Raw genomic sequence first — 15,685 nt, 5'->3', positions numbered from 1 at the left:
AAACTCTCCTCACAGAGGCGCCCACCCTGTGCCTGCTTCCTGCCTTGTCTCCTCCCTCTGCCCCTTGGTACTTGGTATGTGGATCTTGCCTGGGCCTCCTGCAGCAATTTTGGCTGATTCATCCCCTGGATCCCTTCCCTTTTGATAATGTCTGTGGCTAAGTATGCCAGCTTAGCCAGCCCAGAGCCAGCCTTACCCAGCCCTGGAATCCGTGAGAAGGATTCCAAGTAGGCCGTGTGGGCTGTCTTTACATACCGTCTCTTCTAACTGGGCAGCTTCTCCATAGATGTTCGTCAGGAGGACCATATTGCAATTTCCCCCTGCAGAAAGCAGGACACAGAAGCGCCATGAACCATGTGGGTTTTCTGCCAAGAGATTCCTTTAAGGCTGGTGGGGGTCTGTTATGGATTGAGTGTCTGTGTCCTGTCAAAATTCCTATGTTGAAGTCCTATCCCCCAATGTGATCGCATCCAGAGAGGGGGCTTGTGGGAAGTAATGAGGTTTAGATGAGGTCCTGAGGGCAGAGCCCCCATAGTGGGATTAGTGGCCCTATAAGAAAGAGAGAGAGACCAGAACTCTTTCTAGTCCCTCTCTCGTTTCTTTCTTTCTCTTGGCCATGTGAAGGCACGGCAAGAAAGCAGCCATCTACAAGCCAGAAACAGAGTCCTCACCAGGAACCATCCAGGCTGAACCTTGATCTGGGACTTGCAGCCTCCAGAGCCATCAGAGATAAACGTCTGTTGTGTGGGCACCCCCCAGTCTGTTTTAGCCGCCCGAGTTGACTCAGACAGGGTTACAGGGGACACATCCAAGCATGTTTGAGGCTGGAGGAGGGAAGGGAAGGGGAGAGGCCACAGGATGTACCTAAAAGAGGAGCAGGAGAGCAGAGGAGACTGGCATGGGGCTGCGGGCCAGGGTTTCGCTACTGGTGGCACTCTACCAATAATCAGACACCCATGACTGTGCCATCAGGCCCAACACGAAAGCCTAGAGACGTGAGGATGCAAAGACACAGCCCCTGCTCCTCTGTTAGAGAGGCTGTAGGGGAATAGAAGGCAGTGTAGGGAGAGGCCCACCACGGTCTTGAGGGCCATGAAGGATTCTTCCAGGTTTAGAGATGAGGGGAAAGGAGACGGTATTCCCAGCAGAGGGAAAAGCTGCCACCGAGGTTCTGCGGGAATAGCATGGCACGCCGTGGGTGACAGACAAGGATACCACTCATGCTTCTGCCTTTTCCGCTGTGTCTGCGTCTGGGGTCACGGAGAAGAGGCCGCAGGGAAGCGCAGGCCAGAGGAAGGGAGCAATTCTGTGATCACCAGCGGCAGCGAGGCCCAGCCTGTCCCTCCTGCCGGGGTACCACCCGCACCCTCACCTAACGAGTCCTTCAGGGCGTGGGTGAGCTTGCTTTGGCGGAAGGGGATGTGGTCCCGCTTCTGGTCCCCGAGGGCAATGATGGCCTGCTCCAGGAATGACAGCGACTTGTTGATGTAGGTGGCTTCCTTCAGCATGCGGCCCTCAGACTACAAACCAAAAGTCACATTCACTTCACACCAATTGGGAGACAGCCCCACGGAGAACCCTGCGGGTGGGTGGCCAGGCCAGAGACTCCTTCCCAGAGCCCGCCATCCCCCCAGTGTCACGGGACTGTATCCCACCTCAGGCTAATACTAATACTCTCAGGAATGTTCCTGCAAATATTTATGGGGGCATTCACGTGCGTATGAATACGTACGTGAATATTCCTACGCAGACTCACTTAAGAGTCACACCGGCATGAATCCGCCCAGGAATGTATGTGCAGATACGTGAGCACATCACCCTGAGGCTATCATACGCATAAAAACACATAGACAAATGCACACAAGAGCGCACCTGGGAGGCTCAGTCAGTGAAGTGTCTGACTGTAGATTTCCAGTCAGGTCATAATCTCAGGGTTGTAGGATTGAGCCCTGTGTCCCCACCTGTGCTCAGCGTGGAGTCTGCCTGTCCCTCCCCCTCTACTCTGCCCCACCTGTGCGCATGCTCCCTCTCACTCTCTCTCCCCACCCTGTTCTCTAGCTCTAAAATAAATAAATAAAATCTGTTTTAAAATGCACATAGAATCGCTTCTCGGCCTTTTGGCTAAGATCAAGTGTAAAAATGCATGTAGAAATGCATTCACAGAATCCTGTGAATTCTGATGCTACTACTCAAACTCATATGAGTGTCTAAGATGAAATGCGGCAAGACTCATGGGGGCACCCCTCTCCCCATACACAGAGAAAGGCTAATACTAGCACAAAGCATTTACTGAGCACTTCCTGAGGGCTGGCACCTTGCTAAGAATTTGGTGCCATCATCTCAATGTTCACAAAAATCCCATTAGGTAGGAACTATAACTATGCTGCTGCTGGTTCATCTCTACGATACCAGATCCCCCAGCTCCACAGGGTCAAGCCCACATGCTCTAGTGGGTCTAGCTGAGGGCTGGACTCTCAAAAACCCCCTGAGGGACAGCCCATGTGCACAAGCTCAATGCCTGAAACAGGCTGTGGCTTGCTGAGAAAGTACCTCCTGTTTCCCACTTACCCCAGACTTCCCCAGCCTTTCTGAGCCCGCTAGATCCACCAGGTTAATTTTGGAAGTAACGTACTTTTCATCTGATAAAGTCCGTGAATGGGCCTACAAAACATCCAAACAGATGTTAGACATCACAGGGAGAAGTTTCTGACAGAGCAGGTGCCCGGGACTCGGCCGCCCCTCCCGGGTTCTTCAAAGAGCTCACGCTCACCTCCACATAGATGGTGAAAATGCAGTGTGACCTGGATGAGTTTTTGTTCATTGTGTGAGAGGCTATAATCCTGTTGGTCTCTCCCTGAAAAGGAGGGGGAACATAGACAGCATTTTGAAAAATTAAAATAGTAAGATATTTGGCTCATTTTTAACTAACAGCTAATACCAACAGCTACACAAGTGATTTCATGTTACTGCCATCAAACCTTCCAGAGAAATCTCATTTATAAACTAGTAGAATGGGAGACCAACCCGGAGTCCAAACCTAGACCTTCACCCTCCACCTAGGTGTGTGAATCTGTAGAGCATCCTGAAAAGCAAAGTAGCAATAAATATAAAGAGTTTTAGAGGACACCTAGGTGGCTTAGTCAGTTAAGCATCTGTCTTTAGCTCTGGTCATGATCCCAGGGTCCTGGGATCCAGCCCCACATTGGGCTCCCTGCCCATCAGGGAGTCTGTTTCTCCTTCTCCCTCCTGCTCATGCTCTCTCTCTAATAAGTAAAATCTTAAAAAAAAAAAAAATGAAGAGTCTTAGAAATGTTCACAAATACTGACTCACAATCAACCTACATATTCAGTGATTAGGGAATGATCTGTCTGTACAATGGAATGTGACACAGCCAGGAAAATGTTGACAAATATTTTTTTTTAAAGATTTTATTTATTTATTTGACAGAGATGACAAGCAGGCAGAGAGGCAGGCAGAGAGAGAGGAGGAAGCAGGCTCCCTGCTGAGCAGAGAGGCTGATGCAGGGCTCCATCCCAGGACCCTGAGATCATGACCTGAGCCGAAGGCAGCGGCTTAACCCACTGAGCCACCCAGGCGCCCCTTGACAAATACTTTTTAAAATTTTTTTTATTTATTTGACAGACAGAGATCACAAGTAGGCAGAGAGGCAGGCAGAGAGAGGAGGAAGCAGGCTCTCCGCTGAGCAGAGAGCCCGACACAGGGCTCGATCCCAGGACCCTGGGATCATGACCTGAGCTGAAGGCAGAGGCTTTAAACCACTGAGCCACCCAGGCACCCCAACAAATATTTTTTAATCATAGAGAAACACAGACTCCAAAATCATAGCAAACTAACATCAATGGCACATTGAAAGGATCATACACCAGGATGATGGGGGACTAACCCCTGGGATGCAAAGATGGTTCAGCACATGCCAATCGATCAATGGGGTGCACCACATCAACCAAATGAAGGGTGAAATCATATGGCAGGGCAATCTAAGGAACACAAAAGCACTCCCACAAGAAAGAATACACAGATGCTTCCAATAAGATGTTCAGAATGGTCACTTCTGGGTTGGGGTTTAGAGATCATTTCTTTATTTTTTCATTTTTTAAAAAGATTTTATTTTTAAGTAATCTCCACACCCAACATGGGACTCGAACTCACAGCCCTGAGACCAAGAGCAGCATGCTCCACGAACTGAGCCAGCCAGGTGCTCCCATGTGTTCTTTTTATATATGTTTGCACGTTTTCATGTTTTTACAGTGAACATGTTGTTACTTTTTTTTCTGAAGATTTTTTATTTATTTGAGAGAGAGCACACACGTGCATGTGTGCACACAGAGATGGGGGGGGGGGACAGCAGAGGGAGAAGCAAACTCCCCGCTGAGCAGAGAGCCTGACATGTGGCTCATCCCAGGACCCTGAGATCATGACCTGAGCCGAAGGCAGAGAGTATAACCCACTGAGCCACCCAGGCACCCCCCCCCCTTTTTTTAAAGATTAGTAACTTGTATTTTTTTTTAAAGATTTTATTTATTTATTTGTCAGAGAGAGAGAGAGAGCACACACAAGCAGGCAGAGTGGTAGGCAGAGGTAAGAGGGAGAAGCAGGCTCCCCACTGAGCAAGGAGTCCGATGTGGGACTCGATCCCAGACCCTAGGATCACAAACTGAGCTGAAGGCAGTGGCTTAACTGACTGAGACACCCAGGCGTCCCGTAACTTGTATTTTTAAAGGGACCTTGCCTCTAATTCCTTGCCTCTAATTCACAGAATTGGGCCCTATGAGCAGAATACACCTAAAGACGTGGCAGAAACAGCTGTTCTTAGGAGAAAAAGGACCTATGGGAGAGACCCCTGTCCCCTTAAAAGCCCCAGAGAAATACTCTGAACAAGGCCCAAAGCAGTGGTAACAAGGTCCCCTGGGGAGAGGAAGGGAAACCCTAAGCCATGGAGCAGACCTGGCTGACCTCCTCACTGACCCCCATGGCCATGTCTCCACAGTTTCTCACTTTTGCCTGTCCCACAAATTCAGTGGCATTCGCCAAAAGCATAAGGGTCACTACACCTTCATCCTTATGTCCCCTCTTTGTGAAGTGCTCTCTCCCTTTGCCTTTCTGGCTTCCACCAGGCAAGCTCTGATGGCCTGAGAACTATACTTCCCTCCATGAAGAGTCCTGTGCTAACTGCTCCCGAGCCTTCCTTACGCAGCATAGCAATCTAGAAACTTCCGCCTGACCTTCCCTCCCTTCACCTGAGGCTTGCATCATGGCTTGACAGCTGATCAATCTTACCCAGTTCCCTCCCTGCTTCCTTGATACAGGAACTTCCCCTCATAAAATCTGCATATTTAATCCCATCTTGGCCTCTGCTTCTCAGAGAATCCAGACTAACACACTTTGAAAAGACTGTTGAATAAACTGACAGTTGGCTTCTCACTACTAATGATGGAAAACGTAACTTTGCAATGATATCTTTAATATGGTAGAAGCGAACAAATGCCAAAATAGAATTTTATACCCAGAAAAACTATCTTTTGAGATTTAGGATAAAATAAGGACATTTCAAAATACAAGAAACTCTTTGTTGCCAGCACACTCACTGTAAAGGAAGTATAACAGAAAGAAAGAAAACATCCTCCAGTGGAAGGTTCTGGAGAAAAGAAAGTGGTAAATATGAGGGTAAATGTAAAAGAATGCAGACTATATAAAACATTAATAATGATTCCCTTGTGGAGTCAAAAAACAAAAATGTAAAAGACAAGGCAACAATCCTATGGTTCTTACAGAATCCAGGAGGAAGGAGAGGTTTTCATGAACTTTAGATTTTGAGAGGTTTTATTTTATTTTTTAAAGATTTCATTTATTCATTTGACAGAGATCACAAGCAGGCAGAGAAAGAGAGGGAAGCAGGCCTCCTGCTGAGCAGAAAGCCCGATGCGATGCGGGGCTCGATTCCAGGACCCTGGTATCATGACCTGAGCTGAAGGCAGAGGCTTTAACCCACTGAGCCATCCAGATGCCCCAATGATGTGTCAGAAGTAGGATACGAAATGAGAGGTTTTATTTTAAAATAATTGTTAACATGATTAAAATGGCAATGTTATAGATAAACATGATGTTGGGAATAAAATGACATTTTATTTTGATCCACAAGAAGTTTCAAAGAAATGTACAGGCAGGTCCTCTGTACCCTTCACTCAGCCTCTCCCTGTGCTGATATCTTGCAAAACTATAGCACAACATCAAAGCCAAGATGACACTGGTATAATCCACAGAGCTGATTCAGATTTCACTAGATAGGTATGTTCATTTGGGTATGTTCACATTAACTAAATGTGCAAGTTGTTATTTCTAGGATAAAATGAGAAGGTGAGAGAATATAAATATGAATGAACATTTAACCTCTAAATTAGTAAAGGGGGCAAAAAGGACAATAAGAAATTAAATATTCAATTAAAAAGAAGGCAGGGGGAGTGCCCGGGTGGCTCAGTCAGCTGGGTGTCTGCTTTTGGTGAGGAAGATGGTTGTGGGGTCCTGGAATCAAGTCCCACATCAGGCTCCCTGCTCAGCGGGAAGTCTGCTTCTCCCTCTGCCCCTCCCCCTGCTCATGCTTTCTCTCTCTCTCTCTCTCTCCCAAATAGGTAAATAAAAATCTTAAAAAAAAAAAGGAGGTTAGGAGCACCTGGGTGGCTTAGTCAGTTAGACATCTGCCTTTGGCTCAGGTCATGATCATTGGGTCCTGGGACTGAGTCCCATATCAGGCTCCCTGCTCATCAGGAAGCCTGCTTCTCCCTCTCCCATTTCCCCTGTTTGTGTTCCCTCTCTCGCTGTGTCTCTCTCTGTCCAATAAATAAATAAAATCTTTAAATAATAGTAATAATAAATAATAAATTCAAAAAAATTTTTTGAACTATGCTGTTGGAGGAAACACAGGTGGTAAACCTATAAAGAAGACCAAAGAAAAGATGATAAGTCAGGAGAGTGGTTATTACCAAGGGAATGAATAAACACTTATTCATGATAAAAACCCTTCCCAAACTTGGACCTTCTTTAACCTGAAGCCACCAAAAACCTACAGCAAACATCCTTCGTCACGGTGAAATGTTAGGAGCAACAAGAGGACAAGAAAGCCCGACCGCTGCCTCCTGGGATGCTATCTTCCCTGTAGATGCAAGGGCTCCACGTATAAATCACCCCAGAGGACACCTAGGTGACTTTTAAAAAAATATTTTATTGACACATAATTTAAATAGCGTAAAATTCTCTGTTTTAAAGATAGGATTCAGTGACTGTTTTTAGCAAAATTTACAAAGTTGTGCAACCATCACCACAATCCTGTTTTAGAACTGTTGTGTAACTCCGAAAAGTTCCCTGGGCCCATCTGCAACCATTTCCCACTCCTTCCCCCGAGCAACCGCTAATCTGCCTTCTATCTCTAAAGATGTGTCCACTGGGACATTTCAAATGAATGGAATTATACAGGATAGATCTTTTGTGTTTCTCTTACTGAGCATTTTCTTGAGATTCGCCCATATTGTACCATCTATTGCTACTCCATTTCTTTTTTTTTTTTTTAAGATGTTTTTTAAAGATTATTTATTTATTTGACAGACAGAGATCACAAGGAGGCAGAGTCAGGCAGAGAGAGAGGAGGAAGCAGGCTTCCTCTGCACAGAGAGCCCGATGTGGGGCTCAATCCCAGGACCCTGAGACAATGACCTGAGCCGAAGGCAGAGGCTTTAACTCACTGAGCCACCCAGGCACCCTTCCATTTCTTTTTATTGCTGAATAGTTTTCCATCATATGACTGTAACACATTTGTTTTCCCATTTATCAGGTGATGGATATTTTGATTATTTCCAGTCTTTGGCTATTATGAATGATGCTGTTATAATATTTGCCTACAAGTCTTCGTGTGAACACAGCTTCTCATTTCTATTGGAAAAATACCTAGGAGCAGAATTGCTAGGTCCTATGATAAAATTAATGTTTACCTTTTTAGGAAACAGCCAAAATGGCTGCACCATTTTACATTTCAGCAACAAAGTATAAGAATTCCAACCTAGTGGTGCCTAAGTGGCTCAGTCGATTAACCATCTGCCTTCAGCTCAAGTCATGATCTCAGGGTCCTAGGACTGAGCCCCAGAACCTAGCTCCCTGCTCAGTGGAGAGTCTGCTTCTCTTTCCCTTTTCCCCTCCCCCCATGCTTATTATCTCTCAAATAAATAAATAAAATCTTTTTTTTAAAAAAGAGTTCCAACCTATATGCCTTTTAAAAAAATAGCATGCATTGAGGAGTTTATAGATTTGTAAGAGCTCTTACATACTAAGGATGCTAATCCTTATTTTTTTCTACATTATAAATGCCCATGATTTAATGTTAACTGAAAAAAAGGACAATCTTGACTATGTTAAGGAAAAATTGCACAGGGAAAAAAATACTAGAGGAAAATAAGCCAAAATAAACATTATTGTTGCTGTATATAGGAAACAGACAAGTGAATTCTTTTTCTTGTTCCTGTATTTTTTTAAATTTTTTTAAAGATTTTATTTTATTTTTTTTTTGATAGAGATCACAAGTAGGCACAGAGGCAGGCAGAGAGAGAGGGGAAGCAGGCTCCCTGCTGAGCAGAGAGCCCAATGCGGGGCTCGATCCCAGGACCCTGAGATCATGACCTGAGCCGAAGGCAGAGGCTTAAAGCACTGAGCCACCCAGGCGCCCCTCCTGTATTTTTTCTTTACTATCTGAACTTGCTAAATGAACAAATATTAATATTCATTCCGATTATCAAAGTAAGTGAAAAACTAAGGAGGAGGGAGGGAGCAAAGTAAAAAAGGGAAGAGGGATGCCTGGGTGGCTCAGTCCGTTAAGCATCTGCCTTCAGCAGGGTCCTAGGATCAAGTCCTGCATCGGGCTCCTTGCTCAGTGGGAAGCCTGCTTCTCCCTCTACCTGTGGCTCCCTCTGCTCTTGCTCTCTATGACAAATACATTAATAAAATCTTTAGTAAATAAATATAAAAATATAAAAAAGGGAAAGGAAAGAAGGAGGAAGGGGGGAAGGAGAGAAGGAAGGAAGGGGCCCTTAGACTTGGTCATCTCACCTCAAAAAGGAGGCTGAAGGCATCCTCCTCTTGATTTGTAAGGTGGACCGACAAGCCCTTAATGAAGACCCCTTGAGGGTTTTCCACGATGGTCATTGGTGTGACTGACGGCCCAACATAGGGCAGAGTAGACAGGAGATCAAACAGACTCTCATTGTAGATTTCCAGGTAGGAAACACGCACAGTGATGGCATGTGTGGGGCGTTCTTCGATCATCCTAAAAACCTAGATGGGGGATTGGACTGCAGTCACCAAGAGCAAAACTCCAATGACCAGCCCATGTTAGAAGGATTCTGGCCTCAGCAGGGTACATCAAAAAGTACAATAAAAAAAACTTTGTCCTAAAAGAATTTATAGTCTAGCTGGCATGATGGTCATCATCAACAATTACTACGATCAGTCTATTGAGTGATAATTATTATCATGTAGTTTTTTGAGGCTGGGCTTAACAGATTGAAAAGCCCCATGACATGATGAATGGAAAAGACTCTGGAGTGAAGATCCCTTATTTTATGGGGTCTCAACATATAGATGCCTCTTTCACATCCATTATTTAATTCCATGCTCACAACTCCCCTGTGACTGAAGCAAGGCAGGGGCAATGCCCACCTGTGGGAAGGTCCATGCAATGAAATTATTTGTCTATGGTCACTTAGCTCCTGAGAGAAGCCAAGCCCAAACTCAGTCTTCCCAGCTCCAAATACCTTCCCTGGTACTTATGGGCAAGTGACTTTGGGCTGGTCTTTTCCTCTCTCTGGACCTTAACTTAAGATCTTAACTGTCAAATGGGCAGTGGGGTTTGGGCTAGATGATCCCTTAGGCCCCCACCTTGCTCTAACAGTCTAGGTCTATGCTGTCCAACACGGTAGACACCAGTCCCAAGTGGCTGCTGAAAACTTGAAATGTGGCTGACGCAAATGAGAGACGGAATTTCAAATTGTATTTAATTGTAACTAATTTGAATTTTAAAGCAGCTCCTAAATTCAGTTACTGGTAAACTTTTCAGTATGTTTGGAACAAATTGGGTTAATAAATCTACCTCTTCAACAGTAAATTTTATGAAATGTAAATACAGATCAAGTAGTCCTGATGAGTATTTAGTGTGTAAACGGAAATGGGCCATAAGCATAAAACACACACCATGAAGACTTGGTGTGAGAAAAATAATGTAAAATATCTCAAGAGTTTTCACATCGACATATGATGTGGAGATTATATTTTGCATATACTGACATAAAATATATCAAAATCACCTTTGTCTGTTTACTTTTTAAACTGTGGTTATGGGAAAACCCCAAATTGCATGTGTGGCTTCCGTTATATTTTTCTGGGCAACACTACTGAAGCTGAAGATGCTGAGATCTTGAAGCTTTGACAGCAAGGCATGAAGGAGACTTCTTCACCAATGAGAGCCAGGCAGTCTATACAGGGTCCTTTCCATTCTCACAGGACAGGGCTAGAAAACCTCAAGATGCTTTTGGGAAAAAGCTGCTTTGCCGCCTACCTCCCAAAAGAGGGTCCTCACAGGACTCCACAGAAAGGCCCCTCTATGCTGCGTTCAGAGTTCCCAGACCCCCCAAGGCTGACTCAGTCCTGCATGTTCATATTGTGCCTGCTTCTTCCCTTTGCTCTTTCTGGGGCAATGGTGGTGGTAGAAGCCAGAGCAGGCCAGTAAGGCAGCTCTCTAAGAGTCCATATCCCCCTCATTAGAACAAGGAAGGAACATGATTAGGACCTCCAAATCCTTAATTACAGGATCACAGACCAGTGCGGGAGCCAAGAGGCCGGTTGACATGTCCTCACAAATGAGGAAACTGGCTCCGTGTGGGCTTGGGTCAAACTCTGAAACGTGAACTCCTGGTTTTCTGAGGCCTCTGCACCCCTAACCCCTAAGTGTGCATCCTGTGTCTGGTAGCAGGCCTAGGGTCAGCAGCAGCTGTGGTAAGAGGAGGGACCCGTGCGGCACCCCACCTGTGGGCCCACTGCCTACCTGCTGTAGGGCACGAGGAAGGATCCCCCGGTGCTTGTAATTCTCAGTTGCCCCTGTCATGGTGTATGTCTTGCCAGCTCCTGTCTGCCCATAACACATGATGGTACCTGCAAATATTTGGAAGCATGTCCAGGAAAAGAGCTTCAAGGATAGCTCTTTCTATTTTTTTTTTTAAGATTTTATTTATTTATTTGACAGAGAGACACAGTGAGAGAGGGAACACAGAAGGGGCAGTGGGAGAGGGAGAAGCAGGCTTCCTGCCAAACAGGGAGCCCGATGTGGGGCTCGATCCCAGGACCCCGGGATCTAAGCCAAAGGCAGATGCTTAACGACTGAGCCACCCAGGTGCCCCTGAGGATAGCTCTCTTATCCGCCAGCATGCCTGGTGCCAGCCTGGACCAGGGCATGGAAGTGGCCATCAGGAGCAGCCGTGGACATGAGGAACTCGTGCTATAGGGAGGATGGGTGGGCAGGGAAATGGGGACATAAATGGTCAAAACACAGACTGCTGGGACGCCTGGGTGGCTCAGTTGGTTAAGCAGCTGCCTTCGGCTCAGGTCATGATCCCAGCGTCCTGGGATCGAGTCCCGCATCGGGCTCCTTGCTCCGCAGGGAGCCTGCTTCTCCCCCTGCCTCTGCCTGCCATTCTGTCTGCCTGTGCTTGCTCTCTCGCCCTCTCTCTCTGATAAATAAATAAAATCTTTAAAAAAAAAAAAAAAACACAGACTGCTATTCTGAATCTGGCCCAGATGGCTCCCTGTGCCAAGAGAAGATCCCACCGTCAGGCTTCTGAGCAGAGCAGGTGATATCAAGGAACAGAGAAACTGGGAATTTTCCTAGACAGGTGAGGAGGGAAACAGGAACACTGAACTCTAGCCCTTCTTTAGCAAAGCCATGAACTGCAAGTCTCAGGCATAGCCACCATGGAGCTGGCCAGGCCGGAGGCAAGAAGAGCTTTCAAAAGCCCAGGAAGAAAGGTGTATAGACTGCAAGTTTCCACAGGATCAATCAGGGCTGCTAGTTGGTCCCCTGCCACTTCCCGAAACAGACCACCATGACAGGTCCTGACCTAGCCCCAATGTCCTCTCAGCGAAGACTTCTGTTTGCACCTGTCATGTCTGTGAGATTTACCATCCATCACCACCAGGCTCTGGTGCTCCTGTTCCCATCTGCCCTTCCTCCTGGTATGGCCAGTTTGAGCCAGACCCATCCCAAATGTTGCTTCAGGGTGACACAGGGCCATGGAAATCAGCGTCTGCCTTCTCTACAGCTAATGCTCTAGTTCCTGGGATTGGTAGGTTTTACACAAGGGGCTCTAACTCAGCATGGGAGCCATGGTCAGAAACAGTATCTACTAACTTAAATGTGCAGGAAGGAGTCACAGCGGATAGGACTCAGAGCCCATTTGTGATTCCACAGTACCCAGAGCCCAAGACTATTAACCTCCTAGACCTTCTTAGTTCCTTGGGGCCAAATCCCCTGAGGGTCAATGAAGACCATACCTATGTGTCACAAGTAGGATACATTACAATGCATGGGCCTCAACACTAAACAGACTTTTAAACCAAAGACCTTAAACTTGCAGACAGGGAACATTCCAGTCACATGGACAAAGTTTACAAATGGTGATACATTCTTTCTAAAGATTTTCAAATCTTTAGATTTTCAAGCATCTTAGACTAAACTAGCTGTTAAAACCTTCCCAATAAAGCTGCTTTTAATTTGTTAAGACAATCAAACTCCACTCCATTTTTTTTTTTTTTTTGGTGCTATATGTAAATAACCCTACACTAGAATAGGAAGAGTAGACTGATTTTGCTGGTAGAATGAATGGAAGTAGCTCCTAGCAGGTAACCAAGAGAAAAGTATTTGGACTCAGTCAAATTTATAAGGGACATTATCTTCCAAGCTAATATTTGAGAGATCTGAAACAGGATAATAGTTCAATCCCCATGACCTATAAAGAGCCACAGCCTTTGAATCTTCCTATGAAGGTAGGATCCCAGAACTTTGGATCAAGTCATGCCCACAGTATCACCAAGCAAATACCTAGTTTTCCACCATAAGAAAATGGAGACGGACAAAGAAGCACACAGGAGTTAGCATGTGAGGTTATCTTTTCTTTCATCCACGGTAAAATACTTGCATCTCTTCCTACAGCAAGGGTTCTGTGGGTTCTTACGTAAAACAACCGACAATTAACTAAATTACCATTGTATCCATCGAGGGCCTGAGCAACCAAGTCCTTTGCGACTGTCTCATAAACCAAGTCCTGGGAGGCATTGTGGAGAACTCCATCCAGCTTGAACGACCAGTCTGTCTGCTTGTTATTGACAACCCCTCTCTGAAGATCTTTTTTTAAGTGAATATCAATGCTCTAGGAAGAGAGGAAGAGAGAGAGTATTTAGGAAACTGGTATGAAGAACTCACTGTTAGCTAAGGCCTAACCTGGAGAAAATAGAGGAAGTGAACTTTAGGAGGCACAGGGACTCCCACGAGTGGCCAATTATTTCAGTGAGTTCTTGGGGATGGGAGAAGGAAATCTCCTGCAGGAAGATCACACAACCCTTAAGGTGGAAGGATCGGGATACTAGAGCATGTCATAGTTTCAGGACTTGTCACCCTAGGTTACTGGGTGCTGTTTGCCTTGGTTCCCCCATCTATGATATTGAGTCCAGCACATTTTTCCTATTTCTATTAACCAAGCTTTAGACACATTCACTAAGCACAGGGAGGCCTTGAATTAGGCCAGAGAGAAAAGTGGGCTTGGTAACAGATGCCTGGGCTTGAGCTGTATCTCTTACATGCTATGGGCCTTTGTGAGGAATGAAGAATTAACAGCCACAGAAAAGGCTCTTCTTGGTTTCTCATAGTTCCTCACTGGTGTTACAGCAAATCCAAGGTGCCTACATACTTGTAATTAGCATATTTTTAGATGCACAGATTTCTTAAAAAAAAAAAAAAATTAGATGCTCTATGGAAGAGCTGAGTTAGGAACCCATTGCATTAGGTCAATGGTAAATTCCAAGTCTTCACTATGGGGACGTCTGATGTAAAGAGCCTCTTGTTGGGGCGCCTTGGTGGCTCAGTGGGTTAAGCCGCTGCCTTTGGCTCAGGTCATGATCTCAGGGTCCTGGGATCGAGTCCCGCATTGGGCTCTCTGCTCAGCAGGGAGCCTGCTTCCCTCTCTCTCTCTCTGCCTGCCTCTCTGCCTACTTGTGATCTCTGTCTGTCAAATAAACAAATAAAATCTTAAAAAAAAAAAAAAAAGAGCCTCTTGTTGGATTTTTGTCCTGGTTGCCCTAATCCAGGAGCCAAGACACAGTCACATGCAGAAAAGGTTAAGATCAAGAAAGAGAGGCTTGGTCCGTTCACACATTAAATATTCTGTGCTTCCATGTTCGTTGAAACCGTGCCCAGTGTGAGCTTTTTTTCTGACTGCCAAGACTTGCAAAGCTTGGAGAGTTTGCCCTTGAATTCCTCCCTTAAAGAACATCTCAGTGCTGCCCAGAGTGGATGCACAGTTGTTTGCTGAATGAAAACACAGGACTCTCTCAACCTGTCCCAAGCCTCTCATGGGCTTCAGAAAGACGGTCATGACAGTGTTAAAGGCATGGGGACAGATAACTCTTTCCAGTTATCTCAATAAGAGTTGCTTCCACTGCTTTGGTAAGTTTAACAGTTATCAACTTAAGACATTCTACCTGGACCCCCGGGGAGATCATGTAACAGCAGATCTGATCACCAGAAAGTTTTATGAGTGTGCACAAAGGTCAGCTTTTCTGTATAGGATACAAGGATGAAGGTAAACGTATTAAGCAAAAACATAATTTAAAATGGGAGTTTCAAGGGTTTCCTCATCAAAAGCGATTCAGGGGAGTGTTTTGGATTTGTTGGACTCTGAAGTCCATCTGAACTTTTGTCAATTCTGTCTTTGTCCTTACAGGCTGTTTGGAAACAGGGTCATGTTGTAGCAAGGGGGGACAGAGGGACCAGGCCCATGACGGCAAGTGCGTTCCACTTACTTTGTTGTCATCTCCATATTTGATCATTTCGTGAGCAAAGTCGTCGGTGGGTTTGACACGGACAAACGCATGAACCTTTTTCCTAGTGCCCATTCCAGCTAAAAATGAAAAAACAGTGCAACTTTCAGTGGTCGTCATCGAATGACCATCATGGGGGGGGGGGTGCTGTGGCTTACAAAGAAGAGTAGAACACAGTGACATGCAGTCTGTGTTTTCCTATCCTCAAGAGCCAGTTTTCCTTTTAACCCCTTAAACTGTCAGTGCTCTACTCAGGGACACTGCTCAACATACACAGGCACTTCCTGCTATAAAGGCCGACTCATCATTTTCCACCAACGGCCCCCTAAGAGAGACACACAAGGCAAGAAGAATGTTCCCTTGAGTGGCCTAATCTTAGATGTGTCTCCTAAAAATATTGTGTAATGCAGTCCACTTACGCTTTGCCTCATTCATTATATTTTCCTTTAAAATACTTAGGACGTGCATTTAAACTAATTTTCTTTTCTTCACTAGCATACATTACTGCAAATGCCACATCTCCTCCTCAACCTCCATGTGACT

General features: G+C 45.5%; 1 protein-coding gene across 5 annotated transcripts in view; it reads right to left on the bottom strand.

Annotated features, from left to right (window-relative positions):
* Positions 1 to 15,685, bottom strand: part of KIF9 (kinesin family member 9) — a 47,522-nt gene that overhangs the window by 26,520 nt on the left and 5,317 nt on the right. For all 5 annotated transcript variants that reach the window (XM_004760771.3, XM_013060588.2, XM_004760770.3 and 2 more), the window contains 8 exons: positions 15,125 to 15,222; positions 13,311 to 13,476; positions 11,100 to 11,206; positions 9,110 to 9,334; positions 2,771 to 2,854; positions 2,569 to 2,661; positions 1,373 to 1,520; positions 256 to 320 (listed from right to left, as the gene is read on the bottom strand). In XM_004760771.3, the coding sequence (XP_004760828.1) occupies positions 256 to 320; positions 1,373 to 1,520; positions 2,569 to 2,661; positions 2,771 to 2,854; positions 9,110 to 9,334; positions 11,100 to 11,206; positions 13,311 to 13,476; positions 15,125 to 15,222 (986 nt within the window). The remainder of the gene's footprint in view (positions 1 to 255; positions 321 to 1,372; positions 1,521 to 2,568; positions 2,662 to 2,770; positions 2,855 to 9,109; positions 9,335 to 11,099; positions 11,207 to 13,310; positions 13,477 to 15,124; positions 15,223 to 15,685) is intronic.

This window comes from Mustela putorius, unplaced genomic scaffold, assembly GCF_011764305.1.
Source record: "Mustela putorius furo isolate JIRA1106 unplaced genomic scaffold, ASM1176430v1.1 tig00000095_pilon_pilon_pilon, whole genome shotgun sequence".
Classification (NCBI taxonomy): Eukaryota; Metazoa; Chordata; class Mammalia; order Carnivora; family Mustelidae; genus Mustela; species Mustela putorius.
Note: the sequence above shows the minus strand (reverse complement) of the source record. Positions and strands in the feature narration are given on the sequence as shown.